Here is a 17,223-nt window from a genome sequence, read left to right on the forward strand (position 1 = left end):
GCTTTTTATGTGGTTTTTGGCCTCAGGACAATTAAAAACCAATGTGAGTGTGCCTTTTTATGCAGTTTTTGGCCTCAGGACAATTAAAACATGATTTTTTGCATCCTATGTGATATGACCTTGCCATCGTGGAGTGGCTTACGTAACTAACAGTATCACACCAGTACACTCATGCACTCAGTGTAGTATAGTTTATTTAACATTAAATGTACACCTTAGTCATTGTTGTATGTTTCATTTGTCATTTGTAGTTGACCACTATTAAATTATGATGCTTACAGCACCATCTATTGATGTATTTGGTAACTGTTTATTTTTCTTCTGCTATACGTTTTCCCTCTTCTCCAATCATATTCCATTGCAATTTGACATCATTCAGACAAGTGGTGTTATTTCTACAGTGGTTTGAAAGTTAAACTTTAACTATAATCACCCTGTGTATCATACCTAATAGGTTTTTATTTAGGAGACTATTGTTGAAAAAATAGCCATTATTCTTCAAATACAAAAAAAGGTCTAACTTTGGTTAGCTCATATTTATGATGATCTAAAGAGAGACGCACATCATTTTTGTAGAGAACTTGAATGGACATGAGATGAAATTGTGCCTCTGTATGTATCAGCAAGTCCTAAATGAGTAGGTGACCAAGCACATTTTTTTACAGCTTCGCAGCTGTCTAAGTATATACAGAAATTAAAGTTGTTGTAAGAAATTTTCATTAAGGCTTTTCAGTGACTCATTATTTCTATGAAAATGGACAGTGTAGGTTCTAAATCATTTATGGCATTAACAGTTTACTTCTTGCCATTCTACATACGAAACACTTCTACTGACACACAAGAAAAAAACTGAATCAAAGAAGAAAAGTATATGGCCTTTTCCCTTAATTATTATTTTCCATATTGGTATTGGCCCTTGTATAAATAAGAGCAGTTGGGCATGCTCTGTTATACATATGAGAGAAGTAATGCAGGTTTCTATGTACTGGACAAGAGCCAACAATGAAAACAGACAGGAGCTCTTGTTAGATGAAGTAACATGAATACAGACTTCACTCACCGGGAAAGCAGAACCTTTGGGTTGTCAACCAGGAATTCAATTGCAGCGGCAACAGATTCTCCACGATGCTTTCTTAGTGCTGCCTCCAATAGTATAGGTAGGTGTTTCTGATGGATGCCGTCCTGAGTGCCAGCCGCAGTCATCTGCAGCAGGTGTCTGCAATGAAACTTTGGTCAGTGTCAGAACAGAAGCCAACCTTTACTCTACAGCCTTTATATTTTCAGTTTACCATCATATTGAGAGAAGAGGAATATGTATACAGATCAGAATTCCTGCACTAGCTTGAGTGGACAGTCTTTGCTTGAGTTTCTTTCTTCCTTCCCAGTGCCCTTTATCAAGCCAAAACCAGGTTGGGACAGGTATGGCAATACTTCAATTTCATGGAAAACCAGCTATATCCATCTATAGGCTATGCACTCCCAAAGGAGACTGCCAGCTGCTCCCTATGGAGGAATCTGTGTACTCATTCTGTCTGCATCTAGTGCAGTCACATGGTCAAACATGACATCAGTTTTCAAAGCATTTGCCAATCATGTACTTGAGATGTGATGTGGGAACCAGCCCAGTATTTACCAAGGTTGATGTGGAAACAACCTAAAAACCACATACAGGCTGGGTCCTATCATTAACCCATGAGGTGGATTCGATCTGGAACCAGTGTGCCTCTCTCTTTTCTGGAAGCAGCTGCTTCATTGTGTTTAGCTATACTTATGGGTCTTTTGAATTTATTGGAATGAATTATGTTAAAATCTGCTGGCCAGTTACAAGACTATTAATGTATATGTCACACTGAATGAGTCTATAAAAATTGCCATACATATAAGTGCTGATCTATTGTTTCAGACTTTTCAGCCCTGTTCACATTATCAAATAGCAGTAGTAATTAAATGCTAAACAAGTGACTCTTGATTTTATAATTCAAAGATCATGCATCTCCACCTCAGCTGGTACATTGATATCAGTTCTGTATAAGTGTGCCACCAACTGCTAAATGATCTTTCAAGTTATGCATAGCCTACCTTCCTTACTTCATTATCTATGTTTACCAGTGTTCTAAAGTAATCTAGATTTGGTACCAGACAAAAATCCCTCCTCCCCCAAGAAATTGCTTTGAAGTGTTGTGAATAATTATTTATACACTGAATATTTACCAAAATTTATAATGATATCCAATTTATTCATAAACTTGTTAACTTGGTCAATAAATTTCAGCTTTAAAATGCTTATTGCCACATAGTTGTTGTTGTTGTTGTGGTCTTCAGTCCTGAGACTGGTTTGATGCAGCTCTCCATGCTACTCTATCCTGTGCAAGCTTCTTCATCTCCCAGTACCTACTGCAACCTACATCCTTCTGAATCTGTTTAGTGTATTCATCTCTTGGTCTCCCCCTACGATTTTTACCCTCCACGCTGCCCTCCAATACTAAATTGGTGATCCCTTGATGCCTCAGAACATGTCCTACCAACCGATCCCTTCTTCTGGTCAAGTTGTGCCACAAACTCCTCTTCTCCCCAATCCTATTCAGTACCTCCTCATTAGTTATGTGATCTACCCATCTAATCTTCAGCATTCTTCTGTAGCACCACATTTCGAAAGCTTCTATTCTCTTCTTGTCCAAACTATTTACCGTCCATGTTTCACTTCCATACATGGCTACACTCCATACAAATACTTTCAGAAATGACTTCCTGACACTTAAATCTATACTCGATGTTAACAAATATCTCTTCTTCAGAAATGCTTTCCTTGCCATTGCCAGTCTACATTTTATATCCTCTCTACTTTGACCATCTTTAGTTATTTTGCTCCCCAAATAGCAAAACTCCTTTACTACTTTAAGTGTCTCATTTCCTAATCTAATACCCTCAACATCACCCGACTTAATTCGACTACATTCCATTATCCTTGTTTTGCTTTTGTTGATGTTCATCTTATATCCTTCCTTCAAGATACCATCCATTCCGTTCAACTGCTCTTCCAAGTCCTTTGCTGTCTCTGACAGAATTACAATGTCATCGGCGAACCTCAAAGTTTTTATTTCTTCTCCATGGATTTTAATACCTACTCCAAATTTTTCTTTTGTTTCCTTTACTGCTTGCTCAATATACAGATTGAATAACATCGGGAAGAGGCTACAACCCTGTCTTACTCCCTTCCCAACCACTGCTTCCCTTTCATGTCCCTCGACTCTTATAACTGCCATCTGGTTTCTGTACAAATTGTAAATAGTCTTTCGCTCCCTGTATTTTACCCCAGCCACCTTTAGAATTTGAAAGAGAGTATTCCAGTCAACATTGTCAAAAGCTTTCTCTAAGTCAACAAATGCTAGAAACATAGGTTTCCCTTTCCTTAGTCTTTCTTCTAAGATAAGTCGTAAGGTCAGTATTGCCTCACGTGTTCCAGTATTTCTACGGAATCCGAACTGATCTTCCCCGAGGTCGGCTTCTACTAGATTTTCCATTCGTCTGTAAAGAATTCGTGTTAGTATTTTGCAGCTGTGGCTTATTAAACTGATTGTTCGGTAGTGGAAGCATAAATTGGCAGAACTATTTCTGACGAGATTATCTCTCATGCATGGCATAGAAACTAGGATTTTTGCAGTATTTATTTATTTATCCATCTTCAAATGTTTGTGTGAATCTGATGTTGTCACAAGTAATATAAAAAGAAAGCTTGTTGGATTGAAAGTTAGCCAAATAGCATGTTTATGTTTGTCAGTGCTAATCCAGTCATTTTGGTAGGAAAGAAATATCCATTATGAGTTGATGTGTGAATTGGTCTCCTGGTGAAATATCATAGCAGTTAGTTAGTTGGTTATTTGCATTTTGCACAGGTCATAATTGTGATCTCTTGCTATGTTGTGGAATGAGTCAGTTTTAGAAACATAGTACACTTTCTCAGCATTAAATATGACAAAACTTTGATCACTCACATGAATTCTTCTTATGTTATGGATTTTTTTTTTTTACATGAAAACAGTGACTTATTCTTAACTGTGTTCAGATTCTTTCTCTCTCTCTCTCTCTCTCTCTCTCTCTCTCTCTCTCTCTCTCTTTTAAACACATACACACAGTACTACTACACATTAAGAAATTCTTCTTTAGAATAGAAGAAGTTGTCAAGCAGATTGATTTCTGTTTGTGGTTGGGTTTAATAATATCATCTATTAAATATTAAATTCCTTACATCAATGGGTAGGTGTTCAAATATTTTTATAGCTGAGTACACCAATTACTTTCCCTGCAACACTAAGACTGAGTGATGGATAGTGTAAATCATTTTTCCTTCTAGTATTATATTTGCAAATGAATCTTACTGTTGTTTTCAAACTGTGATTGTTTGTTGAAAACATACTTCATAAGGGGGTAAATATCCTGTGAGGCTGTTGTCAGTTACCCAATTGACCAAAGAGCTGTCTGTCTACAAGAGGTTGTAGAAGTGACATTGCATATTTTCCTTACTACACACCTATGTTCAGTACATAGCCATTACACCAGTGGAGAGTTGCCACAGAATATGGTGCCAAATACGTTACTGAGTGAAATTAGGAAACTTAGTCCACTTTTTGATATTGTTAGCTCCAAACTCTGATGATATCCATAATGCACAAGTTGCAGAATTTAGACATTTAAGACCTTGCAATATATGACTTCCAGTTAAGGTTCTTTTCAATATTGACACTTAACAATTAAAAATAGTCAATTTTATTTATTGATTCTCTCACATGCATTATTTCTAATGGTGTGGTCAGGCCTTGTGCAGCGTTGAATTTTATGTGCTGGTATTGTGTATTATTTAATTTCAGTGACTGCCCATTTGCAGAGAACCAGTCATTGATTTTCAATAAAATATATTTTACATTTTCAAGTGTTGAAGCTACACCATTAAGCCTGATTATAATGTTTGCAAAGATAAATGTTTCAGCTTTTTGGGCATATGATAGAAGATCATTAACTTAAAATAAGAACTAGAGTGGGCCACTATTGATCCCCATGATACACAAGTAGTGATTATTCTCTACTCTGAAGATGCTGTTTCATTGTGTACATTCCTGGAGTTTCTTAATACTACTCTCTGCACCCATAAAGACAGACATTATGTAAACCAGTTACCAGCAAGATCTTTGATGCTGTGATCTTCGAGTTTCTCCAGGAGAACAGTGGGTGTTGCACAATAAAATACTTTTAACAAGTCACAGAAAATACCAATTGAAAAGCCACAAGGAAGTCCTTGAATGCCATACAAATATGCAAAACAAGATACTGCTTTGAAAGTGCTGTAGAGAATGGTAGAGGAAAGCTATATTAGCAGCAAAAAGGCAATAAATGACTGAGACTTCAGAAAGGGGAGCAAGACAACAAAATCAATTTGGAAAGTTATTAATAATGTTATAAACAAACATGATATAGCAAGTGATAAATTCACCATAAAACACAGAAATGAACTTGTTGATGACCTGCTTCTAATGGCCAATATATATAATGGTCATTATTTTAATGTAGCTCAAAGGCTGATCATAATCAAATATGATCTAAGCACAAAGGTAGAAATTCTAATAAGTGAAATAACAATGCATCTACATCCACTAACATTGAAAGGAGTACAAATAGCTATCAGTAAATTAAAGAATAAAATGACCAGCAAATCTGATGATATAGTGACTCCCACATATACATTACATGGTACATGGTGTAGGCTGGGTGAGAGTTCCATGGTCCATGCTACATTGTGTTTATTCTTTCTTTTGGTTATATTGTTATTCCTTGTTTTGTATTGTTGACACTTAATGTCATGCAGACTGCTTACTTCTGTATAATTAATTTATATGTGGAAATAAATGTTTTCACGAGTTAACTGCATATAATTAGTACTGCCGGACATGATCATGCATTGCAGTAGTTCCGTGCCAGCTTTCACATTCCACACCAAATCAAAATTACGACTGTTATTCCTGCACCTGCCACATCAGTTTTCCATTCAGCACAAAGATGAATTCCTCACCAGTACCTATCAAGCCAGCCTCAAGTAATGGAGTTATCAGCAGGGTTGTGATCAAACTACTGCCTCCTTGGCACTGTAACCTCTTGCTTTGGCTTGCACAATTAGAGAGCCAATTCATCTTAGCACAGATTATGGAAGATGAAATGAAATATAGTTAAGTGGTAGCTGTATTAATGGTAGACTTTGCCACAGAAGTTCAAGACTTCTAGCTATGCCTCCAGAAACTGAATGATATGCTGCCATAAAGAATGCATTAATTATGCAGCTGTCCCAGTCTGAAGGCAGAAAAGCTTTTACAAACAAAGAAATCAGACAACAGAACTCTGTCGCAACTGTTTCATTGGCTGCATACTTCTGCAAGTAATACTGTCAGTGATAATATATTATGCAATATATGGATTTTCTGACTACCAGCGGATGCACAGAAGATTTTAATCGTATGTCCCGGATATTTGAATGCATCAGCACAAACAACTGATCAAATTGTGGAAAGGTATCAGGTGACAGGTGTTGTGATGTTGGCTACTGCACGTGAAAACACAATGTTAGTGACTTGGTTGTTACTAGAGTATTGGCTAGCTGAGCTTATAGTACATGTGGCAGCACTATAAAAAGCACACAAAAGGCAATGCACACATCGATGATCAAGTAGTTGAAGTCATTTGTCAGTGACACACAACATACGTACATCTTACTACAGAAAATTTGTTGAAGATGCATGGAAGTGTATGCCACTATGTAAAGTGAATTGTGATGCTGATACAGGAGCAGTTATAATGATGTCTACCAGCAACACACAAAGTTTGTTAATTACGGATCGCTACACATAAGTGCAGTAACTGACAGATACCGGAGAAGAAATATTAGTGTATCCTGCAACCAGATTATGACATCACAGCCACATGGGTTCTTGCATGTATGCTGTAAATGATACAAAGATTACAACATATGGACATGTCACTTTACTACCCAACCTCAGACTGCATTGTATCTTCGAGTGGCAGTTTAGTATGGCTGATGTATCACACCCAATACTTGGAGCAAACTTCCTGGCATTCTACAGTCTGTACTGGACCTATGTTGGCAGTGATTAAGCAACACAACAACAAATACAACTGCACAAGGTAAGGTGAACTGTACTGTTACTACAAGTCAGAGTGGTTGCTGAAGACATGAAATATACACGACTACTAAAAAATTTCCCAGAGATCATAAGGCAGTCAGTAACATCAGCACATATCAAATACTTGGTGGTTCATTGTATCCTCACTACCACAGGCCCACCAACTTATGCATGCCCTTGATGTTTAGCACAGGATAAATTACAATGTGGTACCAAAAAAGAAGAACAGTTGTCATCCCTCCAATGATTGCTGGCAACTAATGCAAGAACCATTCTGGACAGATATCCCATGCTGTGTACAGAAGATTTCTTTGCTGGGGTACAAGGTAAAACGATATTTTCAATAATTAATTTGATCAAAGTATGCTATCAGATTCTGGTTACTCCTGAAGACATTCCCAAGACAGCTGCCAACATGCTGTTTAGTTCATTTGAGTTCACACGAATGGCATTAGGGCTCTATAATGTATCACAGACTTTTTAGTGATTCATGGATGAGATAACACATGACCTAGAATTTTATTATGCTATATAAACAATAGGCTCATTTTGTCTGCATTTGATGAAGTTGTTTGAACACTTGCACTCATGAGGACTAATAGTGAACCCACCAAAAAGTATTTTTGGCATCAAAGAAGTCCAGTTTCTTGACTATGCAGTGAATGCACATGGCATCTGGCTACTGAAAGACGAGGTGGAAACCATACATTTGTAATCATGACTAGTTACAATCTGGCAGTTGTGACATTATCTTGGTGTAATAAATTTCTGCCATCAGCTTGTGTCATGTCATGCATTAATAGTAGCACCTTTGAAAGTACTCTGGAAGGGTGCATTTAGGACAAATGATAGACTTCAATGGATGTGTGAGGCATACTCCACTTTCAATGCAATCAAAACAGCAATAGTGGATGCAGTTGTACTAGTGTACCCTGTAGCAAACATGCCATTAGCATTAGTGGTCGATGCTTCTGCTAACACATTTGGAGCAGGCAATAAACCAGAGTTGGCAACCACTTTCTTTTTTTAACCAAATGCTGTCAGCTGCACAACAGAGTGGGTGATATGTGATTGTGAGCTGTACACAACCTATGCTGTAGTAAAAAAATTCAAGCATTCTTTGGAAGGCCACAATTCCAGTAACTTTGTAGACCACATGTCATTAATTTATGCCTTCAGAGTGAAGCCAAGTAAGGCATCACCAAGACAACTAAGTCATATTAATTACATTGGCAGTTTGCAACCAACATCATATATGTGCAAGGCAAAGTTAACATATGCACCCAACGCACTCTCTCAGATTGAGGTGATGGACATAATTGAGCATTCATCACCACACATTAAGGCCATAGCTGCAGCTACTGATTTTAGTGCCATGGCATGGACACAAGATGACGATGGGGAGCTGCATATATTGCTTGTGCAACAATCAGATTTCCAACTACAAAAAGTGGCAATACTACTAGTATTGCGAACAGCCCTCAAGTGTGACTTCCAAGCCACAGTGCAGAGTTGGTGTATGGCCAGTCATTACATCTGCCTGGAGAGTTCACCCACGATATGGAAGATGAAATCGTCACATCATCAGACTTTGCTACCAAGTTTCAATCCCACATACATCAGTTTTGTCCAGTACATCCACGGGTACACAACAGATACTGCACTTTTGACTTTGCAGATTTAGCCAACAGTTCACATGTGGTATTATGAAATGATGTGGTACACAAGCCACTGCAACCCCCATATGAAGAGCCATATGCAGTAATTAGTTGAAGTGATAACAATTTCAAAATCAGCATCTATACCATACCTACCATGGATGTACCTGACTGTATCAAACTGGCATTTCAAGATTCACAGCGAACAGAGAAAGATCTTCTGTTGAGAAACATGAAGGAGGGAGAGGCAACAACTAAGGATTCCCTCACATGACAAACTACAGAGGAACCGTGATGAACATTGGATGCTGCCACACAGGAAACATCAGCAGGTGCTACCACCCCACAGCTAGAAGAACACACTGATCCCAAGGAGAAGTTCCCAGGTTACAAGTAAGGTATGATGATGTGATGTCAAATTTAATGAGATGTATTGCTGGTACTGGGAGGGGAAATTGTGTAGTGACTCCCACCACATACATTCTGCGGTACATTGATGTAGACTGTACAAGAGTTCCATGGCTCCATGCTGCATTGTGTTTATTCTTTGTTTCTAATTATATAGTTATTCCTTGTTTTGTCTTGTTGATTGATTGATTGATTTCTTTATTAATCCATGTAACAATTTACATTGTGTGGATTTCGTCAGCAAAATCATATACAATACAATATACCTACAATTATACACATAAAATTAGTATTTACACACATTTTTGAGGTATCTTAAATTAGTTTTATATCCTTGTGTAATTTGTAATTTTCTTATAGTACTGTACAATTTTTGATTACATATCATAATTATTTCCTCATGTATTACAATGCAGGCTACTTTAATTACACTACATGTTTTAATTCAGATAGTCCGTTACTGCGTAATAACTTTTATTTAATAAAAAAAATTTTAGTTTTGTTTTGAACTGTCCGATTGTGTCAATATCTCTTATTTTTTGGGGTAATTTATTATATAATTTAACAGCATTGTACAACAACCTCTGCTGAGTTTTAACTTTATTTTTCCTCTCTAGATGCAGATTGAATTGGTTTCTAGTTTCATAGCTGTGTACTAATGAATTTTTCATATAGCAGTCAATATTTTTTTTTACATACATAACACTTTGAAAAATGTATTCACAGGGGACAGTTAGGATTTCTAGCTTTTGGAAATGTTCAAGGCAGTGAGCCCTACTGCCACTCTTGGTTATTATACGAATTGCTCTTTTTTGTAATTTGAAAACTATTTGAATATTTTTACTGTTGACTCCCCAAAATATTATTCCATAGGTAATAACAGAGTGGATATAAGAAAAATATACAGATCTGACACATGTAGTATGACAAACTGCAGTCAGAATTCTCAGAGCATAGCATGCTGTAGCGATTCTGTTACTAAGTATTTTAATATGTTCTTCCCACTTTAACTGACTGTCAACATGCATACCAAGAAATTTTGTGTAGTCTACACATTCTATAGTTTCATCGTTTAACTTAAAGTTGTTAAAGTGTGGTTTTTTGCAGACATAGAAGTTAACAGCATTTGTTTTTTTAAGATTTAGTGTTAGTTTATTATTGGATGCCCACTCACGTACACTGTTTAGTGTTTGTTCGGCTTTTTCTTTTAGTGCATCTGGTGATTTGTCACTGATTAGAACATTTGAGTCATCTGCAAACAATATTGTTTGTCCATGCTTGATGCTCTGTGGGAAGTCGTTTATGTAAATGAGGAATAGTACTGGGCCAAGAACACTACCCTGTGGGACACCTATATTTACATAATTTGGGTCTGAAGTATACTTTACAAGGGTCAACAGAAACCTTCGATCTTACTCGTCGGCTTTGACCCGTGACGTAAGCGTGTTGTGTGACGTCATCACGGCGCGGAGTTTGTTTTGCGATTGTGGCGTGTTTGTAGATGTCTTGTTTTTGTTTGTGGTGCTCTCTGGTGGTGTGTTCATGGTTTTCGTTTGTTTTAATTTAATGCTCATTGCTGTACGTCGGGTGAGTTTGTTATTGAGTGTATTTGGTTGTGGTTTTTTGTTCAGGAATGGATATGAAAGACACCGTTAGAAGTTATCAAGTTCTTACAACTATTCGGTTTAATCGCCGAAGTTGTTGATCGGACGCTTCTGTATTTCCCGCGTGCGTGCGTGCGTGTGTGCATTTGTGTGTGATTGTGGTGGCCAATCTAGTTTGTGGGGCTGGAACTTTTTTGAGGTAAGTTCTTTTTTTTTTTGTTTTTGATGTATGTTTTGTGTCAACAGAAACATCCGATCTCACGCGTCGGCTTTGACCCGTGACGTTAGGGACCTACACATTGATCTGTAGCGTAGCCCTGAATACGAGGTTAGGTTGGGAGGTTTTTTTTTGGCGGGGGGGGGTCAGGGGGGGGGGCGCAGCCCCCCCCTGCCTGGCCTCGAGTACCACTTGTTTATTATTATCTTTGTTCGATCGTAATTTATGTGATTGGGAGCTGTTGTAGATGTATGTAGGTGTAAGGGAAGTGTTGGTTTTTTAGGTTGGTGTTGGGGGATGTGATCGGTAGGTTCTGTTGAGTTATATAGGTCAACGGAAGTGTTCGATCGTAATTTATGTGATTGGGAGCTGTTGTAGATGTATGTAGGTGTAAGGGAAGTGTTCGTTTTTTTTTTTTTTTTTTTGTATTGGAGGATGTGATCGGTAGGTTCTGTTGAGCTATATAGGTCAAGGGAAGTGTCCGATTCTGGATAGGAATGTGTTTTTTGGTATTTGGTCAGTTTTGTGATGTTGATTTATTTTGTTGTTTTGCGTGGTTTTGTATGGCGGTCGGTGGCTACATTTGTGTATATTTAGTTTGTCCCCACCCAAAAACCCCCAATTTCCCACGCTTGTCCCGTTAGAGTCATTAGGCTTTTTGTGAAACTTGTGTATTTCAGTGTTTATAATACGTATGCGATGTTTTTATATCCGCCATATTGGAATTGTCGTTTATAGTCGTTTCCGCTACATTTGTGACGTCATGGGTCAAAGCCGACGGGTAAGATCGGACGCTTCTGTATTTCCCTTTACAATATAGTTTGAGCAACTTGAAATATGTGAGATTTCAGTTATCTGTCTTCTATTTTTTAGATATGACTGGAACCACTTTTTCACAAGTCCCCTAATTCCAAGTTCATCTAACTTATTTAACAATATGTTGTGGTCTACTGTATCAAATGCTTTAGTTAGATCAAGAAATATACCTGTTGTGTAGTTCCCTTTATCTAATGCTTCTAGAATGTGTTTTGTGAGGTGTGCTGTTGCTGATTCTGTGCTTTTCCCTGATCGAAATCCAAACTGGTCAACAGACAGTAAGTTGTATTTATTTAAATAATTGATTAGCCTATCTTTCATAATAGTTTATAATATTTTTGCAAAGCATGATAGTAGAGAAATTGGCCTATAATTTTCAATTATTCCTGCATCACCTTTTTTGAAGAGAGGTAGTAATTTCGCATATTTTAAATAGTCTGGAAAGTAGCCCTGCTTGAAAGATTGATTTATAATATCAACTAAAAGTGGAAGTAGGTTCTTGATACAGTCCTTAATTATAAAAATGGGGACTTCATCCAGACCAGCTGAGTTTTTGTTTTTCAGTTTGCTGACTGCTTTATAGACTTCTTCCTGTGTTGTAGGGAATAACACCATTGAGTGTGATACACCATTATTTGGCTTTTTGACCTGAGGGGCTGTTAGAAAATTTTCCTGTAATTTTATTCCTATGCTACTAAAATAATCATTTATATAGTTTGCCAAATATATTGGGTCTTTTATTAAAGTCCCTTCCTCTTTGATTTTCAAGTTTGGCAGATTCATTTTCCTGGTACCAGTTTCCTGCTTCACAATCTTCCATACTGCCTTATTTTTGTTTTCAGCAGAGTGCACTATTTTGGAGTTATGAGCTCTCTTTGCTGCAAACAATATTTTCCTATATGTTTTCCTATATCTTTTATAAAAGAGTGAGAAAGCAGGATTAGTTTGGCTGTGTTTAATGGAGCTCAGGTACTTTAGTGTTTCAGATGATTTTTTGATTCCTTTTGTGACCCACTTGCTTTTTCCTGCTGTTGGTAATGGACATAATACTTTAGGAAATGTTTCTTCAAAATTTAATTTAAACAATGTCATGAAATTTTTGAATTTTTCATTTGCATCTACCTCTGAGTATACTGAGTCCCATGTTTGTCCTGCTATCTGTTTGGCAAACTCATGTCTATTTTTTTTAGAAAAAAATCGTCTGTAAATATGCATTTTCTTTGTTTCTTTTGGAGCCACTTTTATATTAATGATCTGAGCTGAGTGATCAGATAATCCTAGCTCTGCTACCACCACCTCACAGTTTTCTTTGCCTAAATCTGTTAATACCTGATCAACAGCTGTCTTTGAGTATTTTGTTATTCTGGTTGCACTGTTAACCATTGGAACTAAATTGAAACTTTGAGCAAGACTTTGTAATGAGTCCCATGTAGAATCAGGATTCAGTTTATCCACATTTAGGTCTCCACATATGAGAATGTGGTTCTTTGGAGTGGATATCTTGTCAAGAACATGATTAAGTTTGGAGAAGAAGATACTGAAGTCTCCACTAGGAGATCTGTATATACATAAGATAATCAAATTCCTACACCTGTATTGGTCCCTGATTTCAACTGCTGCCAGTTCAAAATGTTGCTCTTCACTGATTACACATAAATCGCTTCTGGTCTTATACTGATAATTTTGTTTTACATAAATACAACACCCTCCACACTTCATAGAAGTCCTACAGTATGCACACGCTAAATTATAAGACTGCAAGACTAACTGATTAATTTCAGCCTCATTGCACCAATGCTCAGTGAGACAAACAACTGAGCACTCTGTAGACTCCAGCTCCACTTCTAGCTGTTGGGTCTTATTTGCTAGGGAACATATATTTTGGTGAACAACTGTTAAGTAATTTTTTCCACCGCTATTTGCATTCCCACTTTTTTTCGTTTTAATGTCGTTCTGTTTTGGTTCAACTGCTTCCTTATTACGATTACACTCACGTTTTTTGTTTGCATATGTTATTCTTGGATAGTCACCCCCTGCAGACCGTATTAGTTTCCCTTATTTTTTATAATTTTACATAAATCCAGGAGCATTTTACTGAAAGTCATTGCACCTAGTCTGTTTAGGTGCAGGCCATCCCTACCCAGACATTTGTCGTCGAGAAATTTATTTGGGTCAACAAACACAACACCAAGTTCGTCGCACTGTTCCCTAATGCCGGTGTTTATTTTGTTTGTATACGCGTTACTCACCGATCTTCTTTGTAGAATTCCGTTGATAACAATTCTGGAGCTTGTAAACAAACCTTTGGCTGACCGAATTACATTACGAATATCATTTATGATTTCTTCTTGTCTGCTGCTTCTAATAGAGTTTGTCCCTACGTGAATTATCACGCCTTTAAAATTTGTGTTGGAATCATTGTTGTTTTGGTTGGATTTTTCCGTGTTCCTAATGTTGTTGAAATGTTTCACAATCTGCTGTGGTCGGATTCCAGGGCGAACATCGACTTTACAGTTCGGAACCACTACATTTTTTAACATGGAATCGCCGATAACAAAGAAATCACTTTTGTCGATCTGTTTTGCTGGATTTCTTTCACATTTATCTTTTTTCTTATACGTCACAGTTTTCCACTTATATTTGCTTACAGATTTACCGCACGAATCGTTTTCCGCCACTGTTTTCACTGGGATTTGCATATGCGAGTTTACACAGGTTTGTTTACTTCCCAATAACGGAGTTTGCACGCGCGAGTTTATTGAATTTCCACATGTTTTGCTTTCTGCCATAGTTTTTGCGGGAATATGCACATGTAAGTTTTCAAGGTTTTGTTTTTTGCTCGTGAACGAAGTTTGCACAAAAGAGTCCTCACATTTGTTTGTTTTGTTCTGTAATGGGTTTCCACATACGCAGCTTGCCGATTCACTTTTTAGCTTTACGTTTTCTTCTTACAGAGACTGAATCTCTTTTTTGAGAGTTCCGATATCACTTTGTAACACTTTAATTATTTCTTCTTTTGACTTTATGGTACTTACAAGTTCTGATGTTTCCCACTGCAAACAGTCGGTGCATGTCCACGGAACTTCGTCACTAATGAATTTCAGGTTCACTTTTGCGCACTTCTCATGAAGCCAAAAATTGCACTTTACGCATAAGATTTCTTTTATCACACGTTTTCTGCATTGCTTACATGTAGAACCGCTGATTTTTTCCTTTTTTGTAGAGACAGACGTGTCGTTACACTTTTCATTCGGCGCCATCTTGTCCCTACTCCACTGAATGTCATCCAAACTTCATACATCTGTGTAATGTGGAAATAAATCTTTTCATGAGTTAACCACAGTGGTGTCCCTGAAAAAATTACTAAATATCGTGTCGGTAAAGTTGTCTCTGAACTTGCTGAGAAAATCATTGCCTCATTTCCATTTGATTGTTTACAAGTAGACTTAAGCTGTGAACACTAATAGCAGTTTATAAAAGTGATGAAAAGTTTGACAATAAAAACTTCAGACCACTGTCACTGTCACCTGTATATTAACAAATAATTGAAAGAACAATGTATGATAAATTGCTAGACTTCCTAAACAAAAACAAAGGTCTTTTAAATGCACAAAATGATTTCAGAGAAGACAAATCTAAGTAAACAACTCTCTTCAATTTCCTAAAAGTCATTTACAAAAGTTTTGAGGATAATGAACAAATCTATAAATTTTTTTGAACTTTTTAAAAACTTTTGACCTTATAAGTCATGATCTACTACCATTAAAACCATTTTGGTGTTTCCTATTATTTATCTGATAGGGCAGAAAGAGCATAAATTTTTCAGGAAGATAAAGTGTACAATTCTGAATATAAAAAAGTCAACTATGGGGTGCTCCAGCGTTCAGTATGGGCCCCATTGATGTTTGGTTTTTTTAATTGACTATCTACCACAACAGATTTCAACAGCAGATACTGTATTATTTGCTGATGATTTGAGCCACTTTATGAAAGGAAAGAATGATTATGAGCTGCAGCAGGAACAAAACAGTAGAAGTAGTAGAAAAATGGTTTAAAGGTAACTGTTAATGATAAGAAAACTGTACAGATGAACTTCAACTACATCAGAAATAAAACTAAAACCAATGTACATTTTACAATGGAGAATTGCCATATTCAGCAAAAGAATCATACAAAATTTTCAAGTTATGGGTGGATGTATATCCAACATGGGAAAACTTGTATAAATGCTTAACAAAAGGTTATGCAAATTCTGACACAAACTAAGAATGCTCAAATATTGTTGCAATGCTGAAACAGTGTTAAATGTTTATTATGCCCATGTTCATGGTCTACTGTGGTATGGTATACTATTCTGGGAAAAAAAAACATTACTGCACAGCAGTCTTTCGAACTTTAAATGAAAGCAGTAAGATTAGCAAAAAGTGTTGCTTGCAGACAACCATGACGATGTATTTTAAGAATTACAAACCTGACCCTGTTATTAATACACTCCTGGAAATTGAAATAAGAACACCGTGAATTCATTGTCCCAAGAAGGGGAAACTTTATTGACACATTCCTGGGGTCAGATACATCACATGATCACACTGACAGAACCACAGGCACATAGACACAGGCAACAGAGCATGCACAATGTCGGCACTAGTACGGTGTATATCCACCTTTCGCAGCAATGCAGGCTGCTATTCTCCCATGGAGATGATCATAGAGATGCTGGATGTAGTCCTGTGGAACGGCTTGCCATGCTATTTCCACCTGGTGCCTCAGTTGGACCAGCGTTCGTGCTAGACGTGCAGACTGCGTGAGACGACGCTTCATCCAGTCCCAAACATGCTCAATGGGGGGACAGATCCGGAGTTCTTGCTGGCCAGGGTAGTTGACTTACACCTTCTAGAGCACGTTGGGTGGCACGGGATACATGCGGACGTGCATTGTCCTGTTGGAACAGCAAGTTCCCTTGCTGGTCTAGGAATGGTAGAACGATGGGTTCGATGACGGTTTGGATGTACCGTGCACTATTCAGTGTCCCCTCGACGATCACCAGTGGTGTACGGCCAGTGTAGGAGATCGCTCCCCACACCATGATGCCGGGTGTTGGCCCTGTGTGCCTCGGTCGTATGCAATCCTGATTGTGGCGCTCACCTGCACGGCGCCAAACATGCATGCGACCATCATTGGCACCAAGGCAGAAGCGACTCTCATCGCTGAAGATGACACGTCTCCATTCGTCCCTCCATTCACGCCTGTCGCGACACCACTGGAGGCGGGCTGCACGATGTTGGGGTGTGAGCGGAAGACGGCCTAACGGTGTGCGGGACCGTAGCCCAGCTTCA

The 17,223-nt window shown here is 37.7% G+C and overlaps 1 protein-coding gene across 1 annotated transcript in view; it reads right to left on the reverse strand.

Moving 5' to 3' along the window:
* The window catches only part of LOC124789975 (aminopeptidase N-like), a 91,303-nt gene that overhangs the window by 42,227 nt on the left and 31,853 nt on the right, over window positions 1-17,223 (reverse strand). Inside the window, exon 3 of the mRNA XM_047257515.1 lies at window positions 1,061-1,216. Coding sequence (XP_047113471.1) covers window positions 1,061-1,216 — 156 coding nt within the window. The remainder of the gene's footprint in view (window positions 1-1,060; window positions 1,217-17,223) is intronic.

This window comes from Schistocerca piceifrons, chromosome 3 (genome assembly GCF_021461385.2).
Source record: "Schistocerca piceifrons isolate TAMUIC-IGC-003096 chromosome 3, iqSchPice1.1, whole genome shotgun sequence".
Classification (NCBI taxonomy): domain Eukaryota; kingdom Metazoa; phylum Arthropoda; class Insecta; order Orthoptera; family Acrididae; genus Schistocerca; species Schistocerca piceifrons.